The sequence below is a fragment of the Brachycentrus maculatus genome, unplaced genomic scaffold, assembly GCF_059751285.1.
Source record: "Brachycentrus maculatus isolate JH-2025_06_01 unplaced genomic scaffold, ASM5975128v1 h1tg000269l, whole genome shotgun sequence".
NCBI lineage: Eukaryota > Metazoa > Arthropoda > Insecta > Trichoptera > Brachycentridae > Brachycentrus > Brachycentrus maculatus.
In genome coordinates this window covers 618,798-637,362 of record NW_028281020.1, presented here as the reverse complement: position 1 = coordinate 637,362, position 18,565 = coordinate 618,798, and the positions used below count along the sequence as shown (strand labels likewise).

The window sequence follows — 18,565 nt, the reverse complement described above, 5'->3', positions numbered from 1 at the left end:
GTGTAATACCAACAAATCGAAATAAAACAATGCAGATCAACAATGTAATACCAACAAATCGAAATAAAACAATGTTGAATTGTCGGGTAATATGTCCAAAATTAATCACGGTTATTGGATTGAAATTTACTTTTATTTACATACGTGATATGTGACGCGTTTCGTCTTATTAAGACATTATCAAACACGCCATTAATTAATATATTATGAGTGTTTTATAACTTTTTAATAATATGAAACGCGTCACATATCGTATATGTAAATAAAAGTAAAATTCAATCCGAAAATCGTGTTTAATTTTGGATATATTACCCAACAATTCAATATGGAATTCTACCAACTGTCTGCAGTTACAATTAATAAAACAATGTTGGCAAATTGGCCTGGATCAGACAGAGAAAAAATAAAATACTTCCCGTTCCTCGAAAGAATGGGAGAATCGTTTCTACTCTCTTTGTCGCATACGTCACGGACATGGTTTACGCATGCGCCACATGTACTGTGTTAGTACGTAGCATGGAGAAAAAGTAGACGCTTGCATATTTTACTATACTTTAGTTGGACACGTTTTGATATTTATAACTCCTAGTTAACAAGTTCCACTATTGAAGGTCTACCTTTGTTAAGAAAATATCTGAATAAAATTTTAACAACTTCAACTCAGGCGAAGCTCAACCAAAAATGAGGTTTTTGATGAAAAATTCAAGTGAAAATTGAACACTGACAAATATCAATCTACAATCAGATGAGTCACTACTATCGATGCAGTATTTATCGTTATTTAGAAAATTTGCTTCAGCTATCATAAACCCATAATTTCTCTCTTAGAGAATGAAAAAAGAATTATTTCAATTGAATTCCACATAACACTTTTCCAGACATGAAATAAATGTTAAAGGGAGCAATCTGTAAAATCAACTATTTCTAAAGCCTAAAAAGATTTACTTCTAACACGCAAGAGTAACAGGCATATGATTTTTTTTTTTTCAAATCTTAGATGTATTTTTTTCAGACTCTTTAACAGAAACAATCCTCAAAACGAAATTATGTGATGTTAAAAATAAAATTATCACATAATTTGAATTCCATAGCGCCATATGGATGACGTCTGGAATGGTGGCTGAAATATTCGCAAAAAGTACGGTCGGCATACGTCATCAAAACTCAAAACTTTTATCCACGCTTTTTGCATACTTCTAGATATATTTTAAAGCGCTGAGTTTTATTATTTGCTATTCTACTATTAACACTTATTCAAACCCAATTGTCCGTAAGGTACCGAACTGGATCGATTTGGTCCATCGCTTCAATTACTAAATCAGAGTAAAGAGGTTTTAGAGTGGTTTTAAAGAGGTCGTCAGCCCCGTAAATGCCCAGACTTTTATATTCTTCTTCATCTTTGATGAGATGTCAAAAAATAATATGAAAATAACTCCTGTAATTGGAGATAATCCAGATTTTGTGAACAAGTATTTGAACACACTCAATATGTTGTAAATAAATTATCTGCTCAAATTATAAGCTTAAATAATAAAAATGAAAATGGTATTTTCTGGCGTTTCTCATGTGTGTGATTATAATCCAAGATTCGGACCTCACATACTAATATAAGAGTTTCTGTTTGGTAAAAAGCTTCTTTACATCTCACCAATAGTTGTCTCTAGTGAAGTTCTAGTGATTCAAGAACGAGGTTTCTAAATTGGTTCATATATATATATATATATATATATATATATATATATATATATATATATATATATATATATATATATATATATATATATATATATATATATATATATATATATATATATATATATATATATATATATATATATATATATATATATATATATATATATATATATATATATATATATATATATATATATATATATATATATATATATATATATATATATATATATATATATATATATATATATATATATATATATATATATATATATATATATTTATATATAGAACTTCCGAGAATTTGAGTAGTGTGGTTGTCAATAATGGATAGAATTGATGAATGTTACACGTGTGTAAAGTGATCACTTAAACCAGCCGATGACGGTCGTCAGCCCCGTAAATGTCCAGACTTTTTTTAAAGAGCTTTTAATAAATATTAACAATTATTATATTGACCACGGGATTCTGACCAAGAAAATCATATTCTAGAGGTAGAAGTTATGAATTACTTTATAAATAACTTAAATTTATATTTGATTTATGAGTTTTTTCAAAAAAAAATATGTTATTTGAATGAAAAGGTAAGATGTAATGGGATTTTAATCGTATAAATAGAAAAAAAATAAGCGTTTCTTAACCTATTTTAACAACGACAACAAAAATTACTAGCATATTTTTACGATGACACACGGGAGTCCTCTAATCGACTTATATATAAGCGATCAATTATTTGATATCTATTGGTTCCATCGATTTTCTGTCATAAACAGGATGGTGTAATTATCTGAAGCTTTGTAGTATTAACTTTCATAATTTTTTATGGCCTATAGGATCAAAATTATTTAAAAAAAAAAATTTAATTGAGCCTAATAATTATATTGATTACATTGTTATTATGCATTGTTATTTTAACTGGTCTATAAGATTATGAATTTTAAAATGGTGATATTGTACTTTAAGTAGATATATTTCTACTCACTTACATCTGGTAACAAATATTTTTAAATCAAATAATGGAAAATGATAATGCAAAAAATAAACTTTTTTGCGCTGTCTAGCGTTAATGCTTTAAAGGATATTAATTAAATGTAGATTAAATTATTCAAATATAATTTATCAATCTCCCTTTTTTACAAAAAAGCCAATTAATATCTTCTCCTCTCTACGGTATTCAAGATGGCCGTTTGATCGATTGAATAATTAATAATTAATTAGTTGCCCTTTAAAAATGTTCCCGAAAAGGGCGGACTTCACAATTTTCGGGTATAAATCTAAGCTCAGAAGCTTTTCACTTAAAATCACTTTTCCATTCATTCAAACCTTCGTTGGCTTATGAAAAATTAAAATCGTGTAAAATTCCACCAGAGCAAATTTAACATATTGTTTAAAGTAAGTAATTTTTGTAGATTCTCATAAATTCAATAGAATCATAAATCGTGTTTTGACTTACATACATAAATAATTACAAGTTTCAAAAATTAAATACATGTTCAATAAAAATCCTTAAGTAATTAATTAAACATTAATGTTTAGTTTTTTTCTTCATCTTTTCCCTACCGTTAGATGCACCCAAATGTACAATATAGGGTACTGCACTATATTGAAGCAGTGTTTTATTGAAATATGAAGCAAGATGACCCCCCGGGAATCGAACCTGGGTCTTCCAGTACGGCAGCTAAATACGCTCACCACTACACTATGGAGATGGACAGATAGTGGTTCATTCAGTTGTGGTTTTAATTTAAGCTGAATATTTTTTTCTAAAATAATTGAACTCTCGGTGATCGTTAATAACTGTTTCGTCATTATGAATATTGAGTTCGTTATTTATTTAACGAATTTGTCATCTTTCATATAGCGTACTTCATCAAATTGATCGACCAGTCCTACCCTTCAGGTACCAGTCCAGGGTAACATTAACTAAATATTGCAGTAAAAAAGCAGTTATTTTTATTTTGACTCCCCGGGAAATTAAAGTTAGGATATCTACCATGGTAGCCAAACGCGGTTACCACTACACTGTAGATGCGAATATAATAACTTAAGATAATGAATATGATCTACTCACCCTGCTACGACTTCTCCTCTTCTGTTTGGATACAGCTCGGGATGTTGCCCATATCTCAGATAAACTTCAAACTGTTGCTCTGCTCTGTAAAAATTTAAACAAATTAGAAACATTTTGGAAGTATGTGCTATATTTTTTATTTGTTTTCTTTTTAAACAGACTAAGCGTCAATAACGCGTGGCAAGGCATAGTAAGTACATTTTAATATTGTTGAATACTTGTGGAGGTCCTCACCAAAAGGTTACATTTCCATTATAAATGATTTTAAAGATCAGGAATTCTAGATTGTAAAATTTTTATGTTTTGGTGTGATTTAATAATTTCATATTGGTTTAACACAAGATTGGTCACGTTTTGTCGCAGCTTTAATTAAGATTTCAATATAATAAAGTAAACAGAACATATTTGCATTATAATGATTTTTTGTGCATTATTGTAAATGTACCTTTTTGGTGAGGACCTCCACACTCATAAAGTGATGATAAAAATGGCATAAAATGCATTGAAAATATTTTTTATTTACAACTGACCATTCAATAGAGATTCAAGTAAAAAGACAAATGATAAAATAGTGCCATCAATATAATGAAGTTTTTTGGTGGAATTGTATCCTGTATGACCTTTAACGTATGTATGTGTATATTTAAAACCTCAACTTGATTTTTTCTTTCAAAGAACACCAAAATCACACTTAATCTTTTCGATGTCATTGAATCTACATTTAAAATTAAATAATAAATATTTTTACCTTGAATCGAATGAAAAGTAGGTTTGATCCGTAAAGTTGTCCGTATGAAACAGGACCTTAACGAAGCTGGTTTCCGAGATGAAGGTTTGTGGTTGTTCAGTCTCTCCGCAGAACAAGCCAGGGTCTTTTCTGTTAGAAACATCAGTCTTAGCGTTTCCATCCACAATCTGTGAGAGAAAAAAAATATCATTTAATCGATTATATCACCAAGTATTTTTTCGTTTAAAGAGGAAAAAATGTCCAATATTTAAAAAAAATAGTTTAGTGGAAAGGGTGACAAAAATATTATATTCAACCAAAATAATAGAATGCTTACAGTAAATTAATTATTTTAAAGATTTTTTCTTAATGTTTTAGTAAAATGATGTACCTACGATGTTCGAATGGTAAAATAAGGAAATAATGTAAGGCTGAGATAAACATAATCGATAAAATTAAGAAAGGCGTGTTTAGATGGTTTGGACATATGGAACAGATGAGTGAGGAAAGAACAGCAAAATAAATTTAAGAGGTGAATGTAGTTGGGAAAAGAAGCAAAGAAAGACCGAGGAAAATTTAAAACGATTAGGTATGTCAAATACTAGAAAACGGTCGGGTCAGGAATCGAAATAATAGACGGATATGTATGAATAGATGCATGATGGTGGAAGGGGCAAAAATGTTTGCAAAGACAGAGTGGTATGACGTTCTATTATCTCTGCCTACTCCTGCGGAGAAGCGTTGCCATGGTTAGTTAGTTAGTTTTCTGAATTAGTTTTAACCAGTCCACATTTTTGCACCCTTTCATTTCAAAAACAACAAAAGCTTTGAAATTTTTATGAAAATATGTACTTTTATTTTTACACCACTTTTTTTACAAAGCAAACCGCTACTTTTTTAACTTGTATGAAAATATCATGCATCCAATTTTTCAAACGTATTTTACAGAACGTTTATCTTTTTTTAAACTTGCTTCTGTACCTACGGTAGATACTCACCGCCCTATAATTGAGGTAATTTTTTGTCAAAACATGTATTTTTAATACCTTTTTTTTCCTCAAACATTATAAGGTGTTGTAGAAATGAACATAGAGTACAGAGTAAAAAAATATACGATCATTACCTCATTTTCAGTGTTAATTATCTAAAATGAGATAATAACTCTCAAAAAATGACAACAAGTTTTTTTTTTATCGATTTTAATATCGTTTAAAACACGATCAACATGTTTGAATAAATTTATATTAATCTCAAGTAATCATTTGGGAGAGCTTTATTTCTTTACTCGATACTTGTATCCAAAAACGAAACCAAACTTGTCTTTGACGTCAGAGATGACGTTTCATTTTTAATATCAATAATTTTAACACAAGCATGACCTGCGCATTAGTGGACCAGGTATATTTAGACTACGGTTATTATAATTAGCAAGTTAGCGTCAATCACCGTTCAATTGGTACGAGCAGATACCAGGAGCACATGACCGTGGGGGAGACAAATTTAACGGGCTGATTTAAACCAATTAGAGGCGTCCGTTTTGGTCGGAGGGACAGAACGGACGGTGCGTGAAAATGGTGGTCCCACGAGCGCTCGGTACTGGGAGGCTAATACGGGCCATCCGACAGGAACCGTGACGTCACAACATGCTATCTGCTCCCGAAGGAGCTACCGAGCTACACGAATGGTGCCATCAATCGTGCCATACAATCTAATTGAAATTGGCGTAATCTACGTGCATGCACGGTGTAGCGAAAAATGCTGCAGTATATTGGTTAGCAAGCTTTAATATCATGTGCGTATTCCTTACTTGAATCTTTTTTGGATCCATATAAAAGGGAGATTAAAAAAAGCACCATAATCTTAAATTATCGAATCATCGGAAGGGACAAAACTGAGAATTTAATTCAATTGTATTTTATCGATTTGCCGAATACTTTTAGGAATAACATAATTTAAAAATTAAAAAAAACTTGGATGAGACCACTTTTTTAACTAACTAACTAGCCTTCACGCCGCTTTTCCGTGGGGTTAGGCAGAGAGAAAAGAAAGCCACGCTGTCTTTTCAAATATTTTTCGCCTCGTTTACGTTCACATCTCCTCGTATATACCCGCCGATTATTTCGACTCCCAACCAAATTGAAACATTTGACCGCTGTCAAGTGTTTTAATTTGGTATTAAGTAAAATATTATTCAAATATAAAGGTGTTATTCAATCTTATATTTATAAATATTACCCTATACTGGTACCTAAAGGGCAAGATTGAACACCTTGTCTTCATATATTTAACGATCAAGATGTATACGATGCAGTGCTCTGAGCAAAATAATAGGATAAGGGTTAAAAGAAAAAAATAAGGAAATGTGTTACCAAGTTATGATAATATACAAAGAACAACACACACATATAAAAACAAATATGTTTGGCCAATATGTCAAGAAGAACGAAAAACAAATTGAACATTTTTTTATTTATTTCATCGGTAAGTTTAGAAAAATGGATATAACAAATCGGTTGTTTGTAGAATTAGAATGTAATTAATCAGTACCAGCTGCCATAACGTCAAAATGTGTTTCGGTCATTTTTTGTTCACCGACGTCATTAATCAAACAAAAGGCATATTTGAAATATGCTAAACAAGAATTTAGTAGTACTAAAAGTAAATGACATGCCATTTCCCTAGGAAAAATCTTGGCCTTAAACATTAAGTGCCCCTCTGCCGATGTTGTTCAATGGCGGCTCATTCACAGGGAAGACATTCAAAGGAAAATAAAAACCTGCAGTCGTAAAATTTCAAATAAAATCACTTTGTGAGTAATTTTATGGAAGCGAGTTTACCAATATAGCCGAGAATATAATATAGAAACAAGCGTATTTTGCTCACTTCAGGATATCAACGTTCTTTTAATGTTCCTTGAAACGTACGTTAATGCCTAATTCAATTCCTTTAGGAAATTTTAAACGTGTTTTATAAAAACAGATATTCTTTTATTTTAAACCAACGGTTTTCAACACGCTTAATGCATATCAAATAATGTAAAAATTCTGGAATCTTTAAAAACTTATAATTTTATTCCAATATAATAAAATAACAACTTTATAGTTTTTTTCACGTGTATTTTATTTGACCAGTGAACGGGTTTTTCTGTAACTAGTGTGAGGCTACACAAAATTCGATGTTATACGACAACTCGTACATATATATATATATATATATATATATATATATATATATATATATATATATATATATATATATATATATATATATATATATATATATATATATATATATATATATATATATATATATATATATATATATATATATATATATATATATATATATATATATATATATATATATATATATATATATATATATATATATATATATATATATATATATATATATATATATATATATATATATATATATATATATATATATATATATATATATATATATATATATATATATATATATATATATATATATATATATATATATATATATATATATATATATATATATATATATATATATATATATATATATATATTAAAAAATTTATGACGCTTCATGCTTAAGTTCACGTCAACCATCTATGGTTGGCTTGAGTAAGCTTTTATTTAAAAAATACGACTTTATTAAGATTCAGGTGACCCAGATTTGTGACGATTTGAACACACTCAGAAATATTGCATTTCATTAACTTCACGAGCATTGTAAAATTTATTAAGAGGTGTGTTTTAATTTTATTTCTGATCTATTTTACCAGACTGAGCTGCAACAACACATGATTAGGTAGAGCAAGTATATTATATACACAACAAGGCAGGGGTTGAAAATCATGTTTTATAACTTTGATTTTTATAGACCTTGTTCCAAGAAAAAATCTAATTTCCATACAAACATCAATAATAATGACATTTCTTTGTGTTTTCAAAACACATACAACCGGCAGCAAAAAAGATTTTCTTCCTTTTATTTCCAGTTTTCAGAAAGCTGTCTTCAATACAAATAATTGTGACCTTTTGACCATAGCCTGCACGGTGAGCTTGCTGCAGATAAACGGATACCTTTCTAGCTTCCTTTGTAAATATTGGAGAACCTTTATTGGACCGCTCTACGACCACTAATTTCCTGTATAAGGTTGTACATTTCAGATGTGCCCGGTCCAATTGATTTCCTGTTGACCTTAATAAATCATCAGGTCGACCCTTTACCACAGGCAGCCTAAAAAAATCTTACATACCGAAGACTTAATAAAATGCCGTAATTGAAATACCCCATAAATATTTTTAAAACAACTAATTGTTTGATATTTAATTTTTTAATTGTAATTTTCTTTGATTTTACCCTTTTCATTTAATCGTTTTATTTTTATTGTTATTAATATTTTTTAATATAATCGCTTTACTTAACTTTTATGAGATACAATTTTACCCATGATTGTGAAATGATTTAAAATTTAATAGGTTAAATTGTTGTTTATTAAATTTATCAATTTCATTAAATGATTCGACAATCACTAATGTGTGTTCACAGTTATTTTATACCTAGTTTTTTTTTTTTTTTAATTATTTATACTGCCAAATAAATCATTTTAAAAAATGTTCACAATTATTTTACTTCTTTTTGTTTTATTAATATTTTTTTCAAATAATCTTTACAGCCAAATAATAAATTAAATGAAAAAAAAAACTAGAATTAAAATAACTGTGAACAGACTGTATGTGTTAATATCTATCGAGCTTCAATTGAAATTTCACCAATATGACTTGATATAGGTACGTGTTGCGATGTTTTTTGCATCATTTTATTTATAAATGTGTTCTATTGAAGTTAATTCAGAGATAATTATTTTCATGGTTTTTATCTTTAAGCTACAAATATTGTTTAATGTATTTCAATTTTTACGTGTATTATGTCAACTACAAATATCTACGTCTATCAGGTTAACTGACTAAAGGAGAAATGTTATTGAAAACAAAAAAGTGGTTGATTTTAAATATAGTAAAATACTAAAGAGTCTTCGAAAGATCCAAAGATGGAAATGACTGTATATGATACGTACCGATGAGTTAAAGGTAACTTATTATATTTTCGGTTGAAATTACAATCGGTATTCAAAACAAATATTTTAGCTGTACGCCAACAACACCCTATAATATATTTTAATTGAAAATTTTCAGTAAAAATGTCATCGGCTTTTGAAAAAGATTTATATATCCTACACAACAATTTCATTTGTGGTAAAAGTTCTGTATGTTAAATTAACATATATAAAATAAATCGAGATTTTATGACATTAAACGACACTGAAATGAATGTTTTAGCCACCATTAAATAATTTTGAAATTTATGTATAAAATATATTAAATATGTATTTCATATACAATACTTCAAGTGTGAGTAGGTAATTTGTAGCTTATTTCTGTTTATTTATTCTCGGCATTTAATATGTATTCCTAAAAAGAAAATAATTAACAAGAAAACACTCTCCTTATCATACATCGTTCACTTTCGAAAATAACACACAATAATTTACAATATTTTTTACCTGCATATAGCCCATATGGCAAGTGGATGAATTGACCAGCGTGCCAACTTTAAACTTCTTGAACCGAATTCTCAGGATCCAGTCTTTGGGCGTGCCCCGGAAGGACCGGAAGCGGTACCAACACGTCATGGGCCTTCCGAAAGTCTCGGCAGTCACTTCCGGTGAGCTGACATCCTCGTAGATGTCGACAGTCTTGTTACAGTGGTCCCTCTTTACTTCACCTGAAATAAAAGTTGACTTTGTTAGCAAATTTGACTGATTATTCGTAATAATCAACTGCTATTATGGGCAATTTTAAGCAGGATATTTAAAGATCAAAGAGAAATTAACACAACCTTTTTTAAATTGCAAGGGATTTGTAAAAGGAGCAGTTTCAAACATCTCACATTATACTATCAGTGTCTTAATCATTAAGTACATATATACATACACGTTCGTTAGAAGGACGATAATGGGAAGAATTTTCTTCTTCGCACCCAAAGGTGCATAAGGCATTACATCGTATTGATGCAGTGTTATCTTGATCATTACTTACACGAAAGTTAGGTTATCACTCTTGCGCTTCAAGTCTAGTATTTTAATATATTATAAGTCTCTTAAATTAAATTACAATTCATTGTTGAGGTACAGATACATATGCTTAGGAGCATGCTTAAGATGAGCATGCTCTCTAACTGTATAAGTTTGCTTGAAATTAGTATGCTCGTGCACACACATCGATACTAGCACGCTCATAAGCAAGCTTATTCAAACAACCCTTACAACCGCGCCGCAGGTAGCATGCTCGAAAAATGAACGACTGTCGAATTTTGGTCATGCTCGAAATAAGCATGACTATTTCTAGTAAAGTACGTACACACATACTACTATGTAGGAATTGCCCAATAATAACAACCATTGTGTAATAAGCAATAATTAATGAGCACGTGTATCTAGACCTTTACTCTTAGAAGTATTGTCGCGTAGTAATTTAGAAGTATTGTCAACATTTTCGGCATGAATCCACGAGTAGTTAAAAATCCACAAGTGCGTCGCGAGTGGTATTTTTATGGCGCTCTTCATTTTTGTTTTATTTTATTTAATAATAGATATAAGACGGTTTATATTTACTACTTTATTATTTTATTTATAATCGGATTTTTATTAATAAAATGCCTTCTGAAACAATGAAAAACATATGTCTCAAAATATATTCTGTGCCGTAAATCTAGTGTGTTTAAGTATATTTTTCGCGTAAGTTTTATTTGTGAGTGATAATCAAAATTTTCCATTTTCACCTACAAAAGATCTTTTTTGACCAAAGATGTGCTTTAAGTGAATGATAAAATTTAGATTTAAACAGCTTTTATGCTATTTTCGTACGCCATCAAATAAAGCCGTGACGATAAAACTGTATAATTTAAGCAACCTACGCACGTGTCAAGCTGTCAACCCAATCGAGTCGCTCATGTGAAAATAATCGTTTATTAAAGGGCGCCATCCAGAAAGGGGTGAGTTTTTAACATTATAATAACACGTGTATTCATTTATGAGGAAAATCTGCATTTTTGTACATACATATGTTGCAATAATTCAATTTTCCCGGTCAATCAGAACGATTTACGGATCCAATTTTTTGGTAACTTATCATTGAACATTCTGCTCACTCTTAATTGTCGAATTAGTCTAAAATTTCAACGTTGCTATTTGTTTTAAAAATTACAGAAAAATACATATATCGTAACTAACAAAATACGTATAATGAACAACGATGTTTATTATTTCACAGTATAATGTAATTAACTCTTACGTGAATAAAATCCAGCATATGTCGACATAAATTGAAATATACTCAAAATATAATATTTTTTAATACCATAACCGTCGAATCGGATGTAAAAGTTGTACATATTTTATTAATCAACTAGTATTTATATATGAAAAAGTCTTAGTAATACGAATTTGTGAATTAATTATTTTAACACCTACAATCTAAGTTCATTAGATTGTACAAGTGCAGCATCTTGGCGAGCTGGGTAGCAGAATAAGATTAAATTAACATGTCATTAATTTGATGTTGTGCCTTACGCATCATTTGGTGCAAACAAAGAGTCAATAACGGTAAAAATTATTTTTTTTTATTTTATCTTCCAAAACTTCAAGAATAAAACGTATATGAGATCTCTTTTGACGTAAAATCTTCAGTAACTTATATATAAAATAAGGTTATTCTCGGATGGACATAAACTTAACATTTTCTTGGAACGAATGAAATGAACAACACTGTTTTATAAAGCAACATTCATAAAAAAACTCTATTAAAATATTTCCTTAAAATATTTACTTAGTTTAAGTTATCTCATGACATATTAATTTCACCTTCTTTTGATAAAATCAGCTTTTAACAAAAAATAAACTGGAAATTATTTTTAATATGTCTAAAACATAAAATCTTGAAATATCCAAATTAAAATAAAATACGTAAATTAAAAATTATTCTGTCTACTCGTATATTGTTCTTTTATGGAAAAAATTAAGCATATTTTTTTGACAAAGGCAACTTCTTTGAGATTCTCTTTGAAGAATTTTATTTATAATTAATTAATTTATAAACACAATGTCAGTTCTCAAAACAACCAAAAATATTGTTATCATTGACAGGCACCGTGGCGTAGTCGGGTAGACGCTCGACTGCAAAACTGGCGTCCCGGGTTCGATTCCCACCAATTGCAAAATAAATTCAATAAAGGTTTATTTTCAATTAGTCTATTTCAAAAATACTTTCACATTTACCTTACCTATTCTTACTATCCTACCAGCAGACGAGACACTTATAGAGGCTTTACGGGTTATTCCTTTAAATATAATAATAAAAATAAAATAAATGTTATATTTAATGTTTCGAAAAATACAAAACATTTCTTACCTGTATGTATGATTGTACTTTTTTCATAAGATGCGTAATTTTTTTCTAAGGAATATAAAAGGAATCATTTACAGGGCACACGACCTAAGATGGATAGTTTAAGTATACACTCTACACATAAGTCTAATTCATCATTTCCATGAGCATTACATTCATCCATATTTCCGTTTAAATAAAGGAATAAATTTCTCAAGGTATCCGTGTACAATGACTTGGAGATACATTTAACTTTAAAATTTTATTTTTACCACGCAAGGAATTGAATCCGGTAACACAAACATTTTACCTTAAAGCACTTACCACTACGCTCAAACGAACCAAGCAATATAAAAATATTAATATTCTTGCGATTTTTCATTAAAAAAATATTTAATCACAATATAAAGCGAGTGTAGCGTTTTTGCTGTAAACACGTATTCCCGTAGCAACACTTTTAATTAAATTTAAAAACTAGAATCCTCTCGCTATAAATATTCTCTCAGATTACCTCTGCCCGCCTTGAAATTCCGCCTTAAAACGTGAAATAAAATTTACCTTTATATTGGAGTGGGTCCCGATTGCCTGAGAGGTATTCCTCCTCCCTTATTTACATAAATTGTTTTCCCGACAAATGGCACGTGAGGGTACGGACTTAATCGGAAACGGGGATGTTTTTGCACAGGTAAATTTATATCAGGAAAAACAACCCTTGTAGATTTGTTAGCTTTAAGTTGTTGTAATCTTTAAAGCCTTTCTAAGTATAAGTGGGTATTGATTTATATTATTTTAAACCGATTCCGCTGAGATAAGGAATAAACTTGATGGAATATTGAGATTTTCTTTGAATAGTTATATTGTATAATAACTCTGTTATAAGGTTGCAAAACGTTCTTTGTTAAGTATGCCAATGAGTCATTGGGTTAAGTTTTTAAGTTCCAACCCACTTCATTACAATTTGATTCCTGTTTTTAATAATGATACATTTAGGCCTACCAAAACAGCGTGAATTTTATTTGTGTATAAAATATACCTACGAGTGTAATAAAGACACAAATGTTTTTTTTAATTTTTTTTTTTAATTCTTTTGAAATCCATACATGAGGCTCCAAGGAGGACGATAAAAGTGAACCTTATTTTAATTTTAATATTTTGTTTATATTCATACCTCCAATATTACTAGAAACGCAAGGATGTTACATTATCTTCGTAAATTAAAGATCAATAAAACACTTAATCCTCTTACGCAGTGTCTAATAAGATTTTAATATTGTTCTTACTTTTTATTTTGTAGAACAGCACGTAATGTAATAAAATAACCACTATTTATATTTTTTATTTTCATTTTGTTTGACTGGATTTTATCATTACCAACTTCATCAGTTTGACAAGATCCGGTCACTGGTTAAATTAAATAATAGCGGAATAAGCTATAAAAAGCACTGTTTTACTTAGATAAAGACGAAGAATAAGAAATATGTGGATTGTTTGGTGTTTATTTTGAAATTAAATGTACCAAAATAAAGATTAATGGTAACAAGCTAGGATAACAAAGACATTTTTTTTGAGAACTAAGTGAAAACAAACTAAAACGTCATGCGTTGCCAGTCCAAATTTACATATTTACAATTTTAAAATTAAGTGAAAAGGCACACTAATTTTTGTAGTTTTGTACTGATACACTAGTAAAAAATCGACCTATTATCCTAAAATATCGTGATTACGACCCAGTTTCTCTCGTTAAATCTTTACATACTTGTTTGATTTAATTAAGTCGTGGTAGAAAAAATACCGTAGAAGCCCAATTCCAAAATCCTATATATGGAAACGTGCAACAATTGTTACGGTATGAAAATTATGAGGCAGTTTTTATCCATCACAGGATGATACATAAATGAATCAAGAACGCCAGTATCTACCTCAAAAGAGTTATTTGCCATTAAAAAAGATGTAGGTAGATTATGAAAAAAAATAAAAAATTGAAGAAAATAAAAACTAAACACCTTAAAATTATCCCATGGCCTAAATCGTTTAAAACTGTTGAAATATCATATACATTTTTAAAATATATTTTTATTTTGTTGATATAAAGTTTAATATAAACTGCCTTCATCAAGAATAATAATCTGTTTTTATATCTTTACAGAATCGTAAAACATTGTAGTTTTCACAGTTCATGTTTCAACTAAAATTTACATGAAAAGCAGCAATTAAAAATATCACGTCCAAGTTTCCAGATTTCAAATAATATAATAGCACGTTTGGGAAGTGACCATAAAGTGTACGATGTCAGAAAATAAAAGGGCTCCATGGGAATTAGGAATGAAACGTCATAATCAAATTTGAATAATTATGCTTTAAATGTCAGTTATTACGTAGAGAACAAATTGTGTGAGGGATTATAAGGTCGAACTTAGCATTAGCACGCACGCAAAATACGGGTGAAAAAATACAAAAGGAAATAGCACGCCAACACTATACGGGCCGACCATGCAGAGCTTCAAGCCAAAGTGTTTGATCTGAAAAAGACTTATTTTCTTACCGCAATTAAAAATTAACAAAAAAATACAATGCATTATAAATAAACTTGTAAAATTATCTCAACGGATCATTATTGACCAAAAAAAAAGAGTGTTAACTTATCCTACGTTTTTATTTGGCCCCTCTTTGCACCTAAATGATGCATAGGGTACTGCATCGAATTAACGTGGTGCTATATAACATGGAAGCAAGGTGCGTGATCCAGAGCTCTCAATTCCTGGATAGAGGAGTGAATTATATATTTCATTGAATACAAATGGCGTCAGTGAAGAAGTTCAGAGTTCTCAGGTCGTCTAATTTTATGTAAAGACACCCTATCTACATATATCGACTTACATGAATAATTCATGAAATATTTATTAGACCTAAGTACTAACGTTAAATTGTTATTTAAAATCTCCTTAAATATGTGCGAATCTTTATCGGCCACATATTTAAAATAACGATACGATGTAACCCCCGTTGAGTTTTGTTATTATTATTTTTTTAGGTGTTTTTTTTGGGATTATTATTATATTTAACTTGTGCGAATATTTTAAAACCTATTTGAACCACAAAACATATTCAAATACTATTATTCAGATTCTAAAAACCATATACGCTATCTTTGCGCTAAGCCTTAAGCCATATCGCATGCTGTTAGAGGTTGCGTGATGAATTTGTAAAATTTTATTTTAATTGCTAGAAATTTGTTTTCAAAATTTTTTTTATCAAAGCTCTACATACTTAAGATTTATAATATGTATGTGGCTGTTTACCCTTGAACTTTAGTGAGCAAATACTCCTTAGGATAATAAAATAAAGGAAAAATATATACATATTATTTCACAAACAGTTTTTCAAGAACATCAAACGAAATTAAATTGAATTATTTTCTCTCGGTGAATTGATCAGTTTAATATGTACCCTGTATTGTTTGAAGATAAAACATGTATCAGTAGAAAACTGAAGGACTTTAAATAAGCTCAAAACCCTACAATCTGTCTCGCTACTTTTTAGCATTCCTCACATCGCCAGTGCATCAAGCTACTATGTAGTTGAAAACATTACTTAAATTTTCTACCATTGACTATCGCTTCGCCTTTTCAGCAGGGAATTTTTCATTTCTCGTCACTATAACATTTTTTAGTAATTTCCGTTTAAGCAGCTAGGTTCTAAAATGAATTACCTTTCCACTTCAAAAATCTACATTTTCTAAAAACTTTCCAGAAATATCTGAAACATTGTGTCTTCTCAGAACGGACGTATGATAAAGGAATGACAAAGAGAAAATATTTTGCAATTATTAATGGAATAACAGATCAAGGAATGTGGATTGTTTTGCAAAAGGAGTTGAAGAATAGAGTAGAGACTAACATATCGCTCACTCCTTTCAACAGCGTCATATATCGAAATTCGTAAATTTTCAGTTGTGTTTATTTTTCGAATGCTTAAAAAATGTTTTATATCCCAGCAAAACGCCATATTTTTAACTTAATATTTACCCGCTACAGAGCAAAAAGTGTTGTTTTTGCATTTTGAAGAAAAGGTATTGTTTAATTATTTTTTGTAAATATACTAAATATTTTCTAAATGGAGAAAAAACATTCAGCTTTTACCTAAAAAGATATGTTGCATAGTAACAAGTTCAATAAGAGGCTTGATATTTATTTTTAATACATTTTATTATATTTTTAAATTTTAAAAACGATCGCCTGAAAAATCAAGTTTTTTGATAAATGACGTTGTTGAAAGGAGTGAGCGATATAATAGAATGCTCTTTGCTAGTATCGGTGTTTGTAAATATATTGTGTAAGTTGAAATAAAACTATAAATAAAAAAGTAACTTTATTTTAAAATACAACATTTTGAGTGTGTCCAAATACTAAAAAATGTTATTTTAAAATTATATTATTTTAAAATCAATAAAAATATTTTATGATACGAAGCCAATTACTTCTTGATAAAAAAAAGCGGTTAGCTTTGAAACCGGAAGATATTATAATTCAGTTATAAATAAATATTTATAGTGATTTTAAAACAAAGTTACATTTTAATTTTAAAATAGAAAATTACAAAGTTAGTGCTTCAAATATAAATTATATTTAATAAAACTATTATTTCAATCAGTATCGTACTTTGATTTTGATGATGATTATTTCATTAACTCCTAATTTTTTTTAAAAAAGGGTAAGTTTTTTTTATAAACAAAGCATTTTTTCTGAATTTATTTTTTTCTAGTTATTCTGACTATTTTTTTCTTTAACCCCTATCTGTATCCAGATGGTGTATTGGACATCACATCAGATTAACGTGGTGTTCTCCTCGATTGGTTTTTACATAAAGGCTGGATGATAGACAGCCCTGCGCTTCAAATACTTGGAGTGGTATACCTTGATGAGATATAAATGACAGAAATGAAGGAGTAAGGGTTAAGAATATTATATTATTCATGGCTTTGGCGTTTAATTTGTAGAACTCCATTAAAATTCAAATCTCAAATATTAAAATTAAACTCTTATTTTTGGAGGCTACTAAATTGTATTTTATTTTTAAAAATACATTAAATATTAATTTTTATTTATTTATGAATTTAGTAGACTCAAAAAAATGTGTGTTTGATTTAAAATTAAAACAAAAATTAATTTTCATCTTTAAATCACATTTTTTTGTGTTTTTGATAATAAACAATTTCACTCTAATAATCAGCTTTTAATTTCAATATTTGAAATATAAGTTAACAATATTATGTTTAAATGTGGGAAAGAAATGAAGGAGGAAAAGTAGTTGAGAAAAGGCTATCGTACATGGCTGGCAGTGTAGCGGGTTTAAGAGGTAGCAATAGCTATGACACTTAGAGAGGGGCAACCATACTAGTACTAACTTGTATAATTTAAATGTTTGTTTATCTAATAATAATACTGAATTGATTATAATACTGTTTGACGTATATCTTATGTCAATACTTATTCGTTTGAAGTGTACAAACCTTTTATTCTGACAAGTTTGGTATAGTATAAATACTTGTTCAATGATTATGCTGAATTGTTAAAAAATACTGTTAAACTAATGTCTTATGTGTTATGACAATGCTTATTTGTGAAA

The 18,565-nt window shown here is 29.1% G+C and overlaps 1 protein-coding gene across 2 annotated transcripts in view; it reads right to left on the bottom strand.

Annotated features, from left to right (window-relative positions):
• LOC148305553 (cubilin) overlaps positions 1 to 18,565 on the bottom strand; it is a 50,952-nt gene that overhangs the window by 19,453 nt on the left and 12,934 nt on the right. For both annotated transcript variants that reach the window (XM_088266469.1, XM_088266470.1), the window contains exons 2-4: positions 10,060 to 10,280; positions 4,515 to 4,681; positions 3,767 to 3,850 (exon numbers count right to left, since the gene is read on the bottom strand). In XM_088266469.1, the coding sequence (XP_088122595.1) occupies positions 3,767 to 3,850; positions 4,515 to 4,681; positions 10,060 to 10,280 (472 nt within the window). The remainder of the gene's footprint in view (positions 1 to 3,766; positions 3,851 to 4,514; positions 4,682 to 10,059; positions 10,281 to 18,565) is intronic.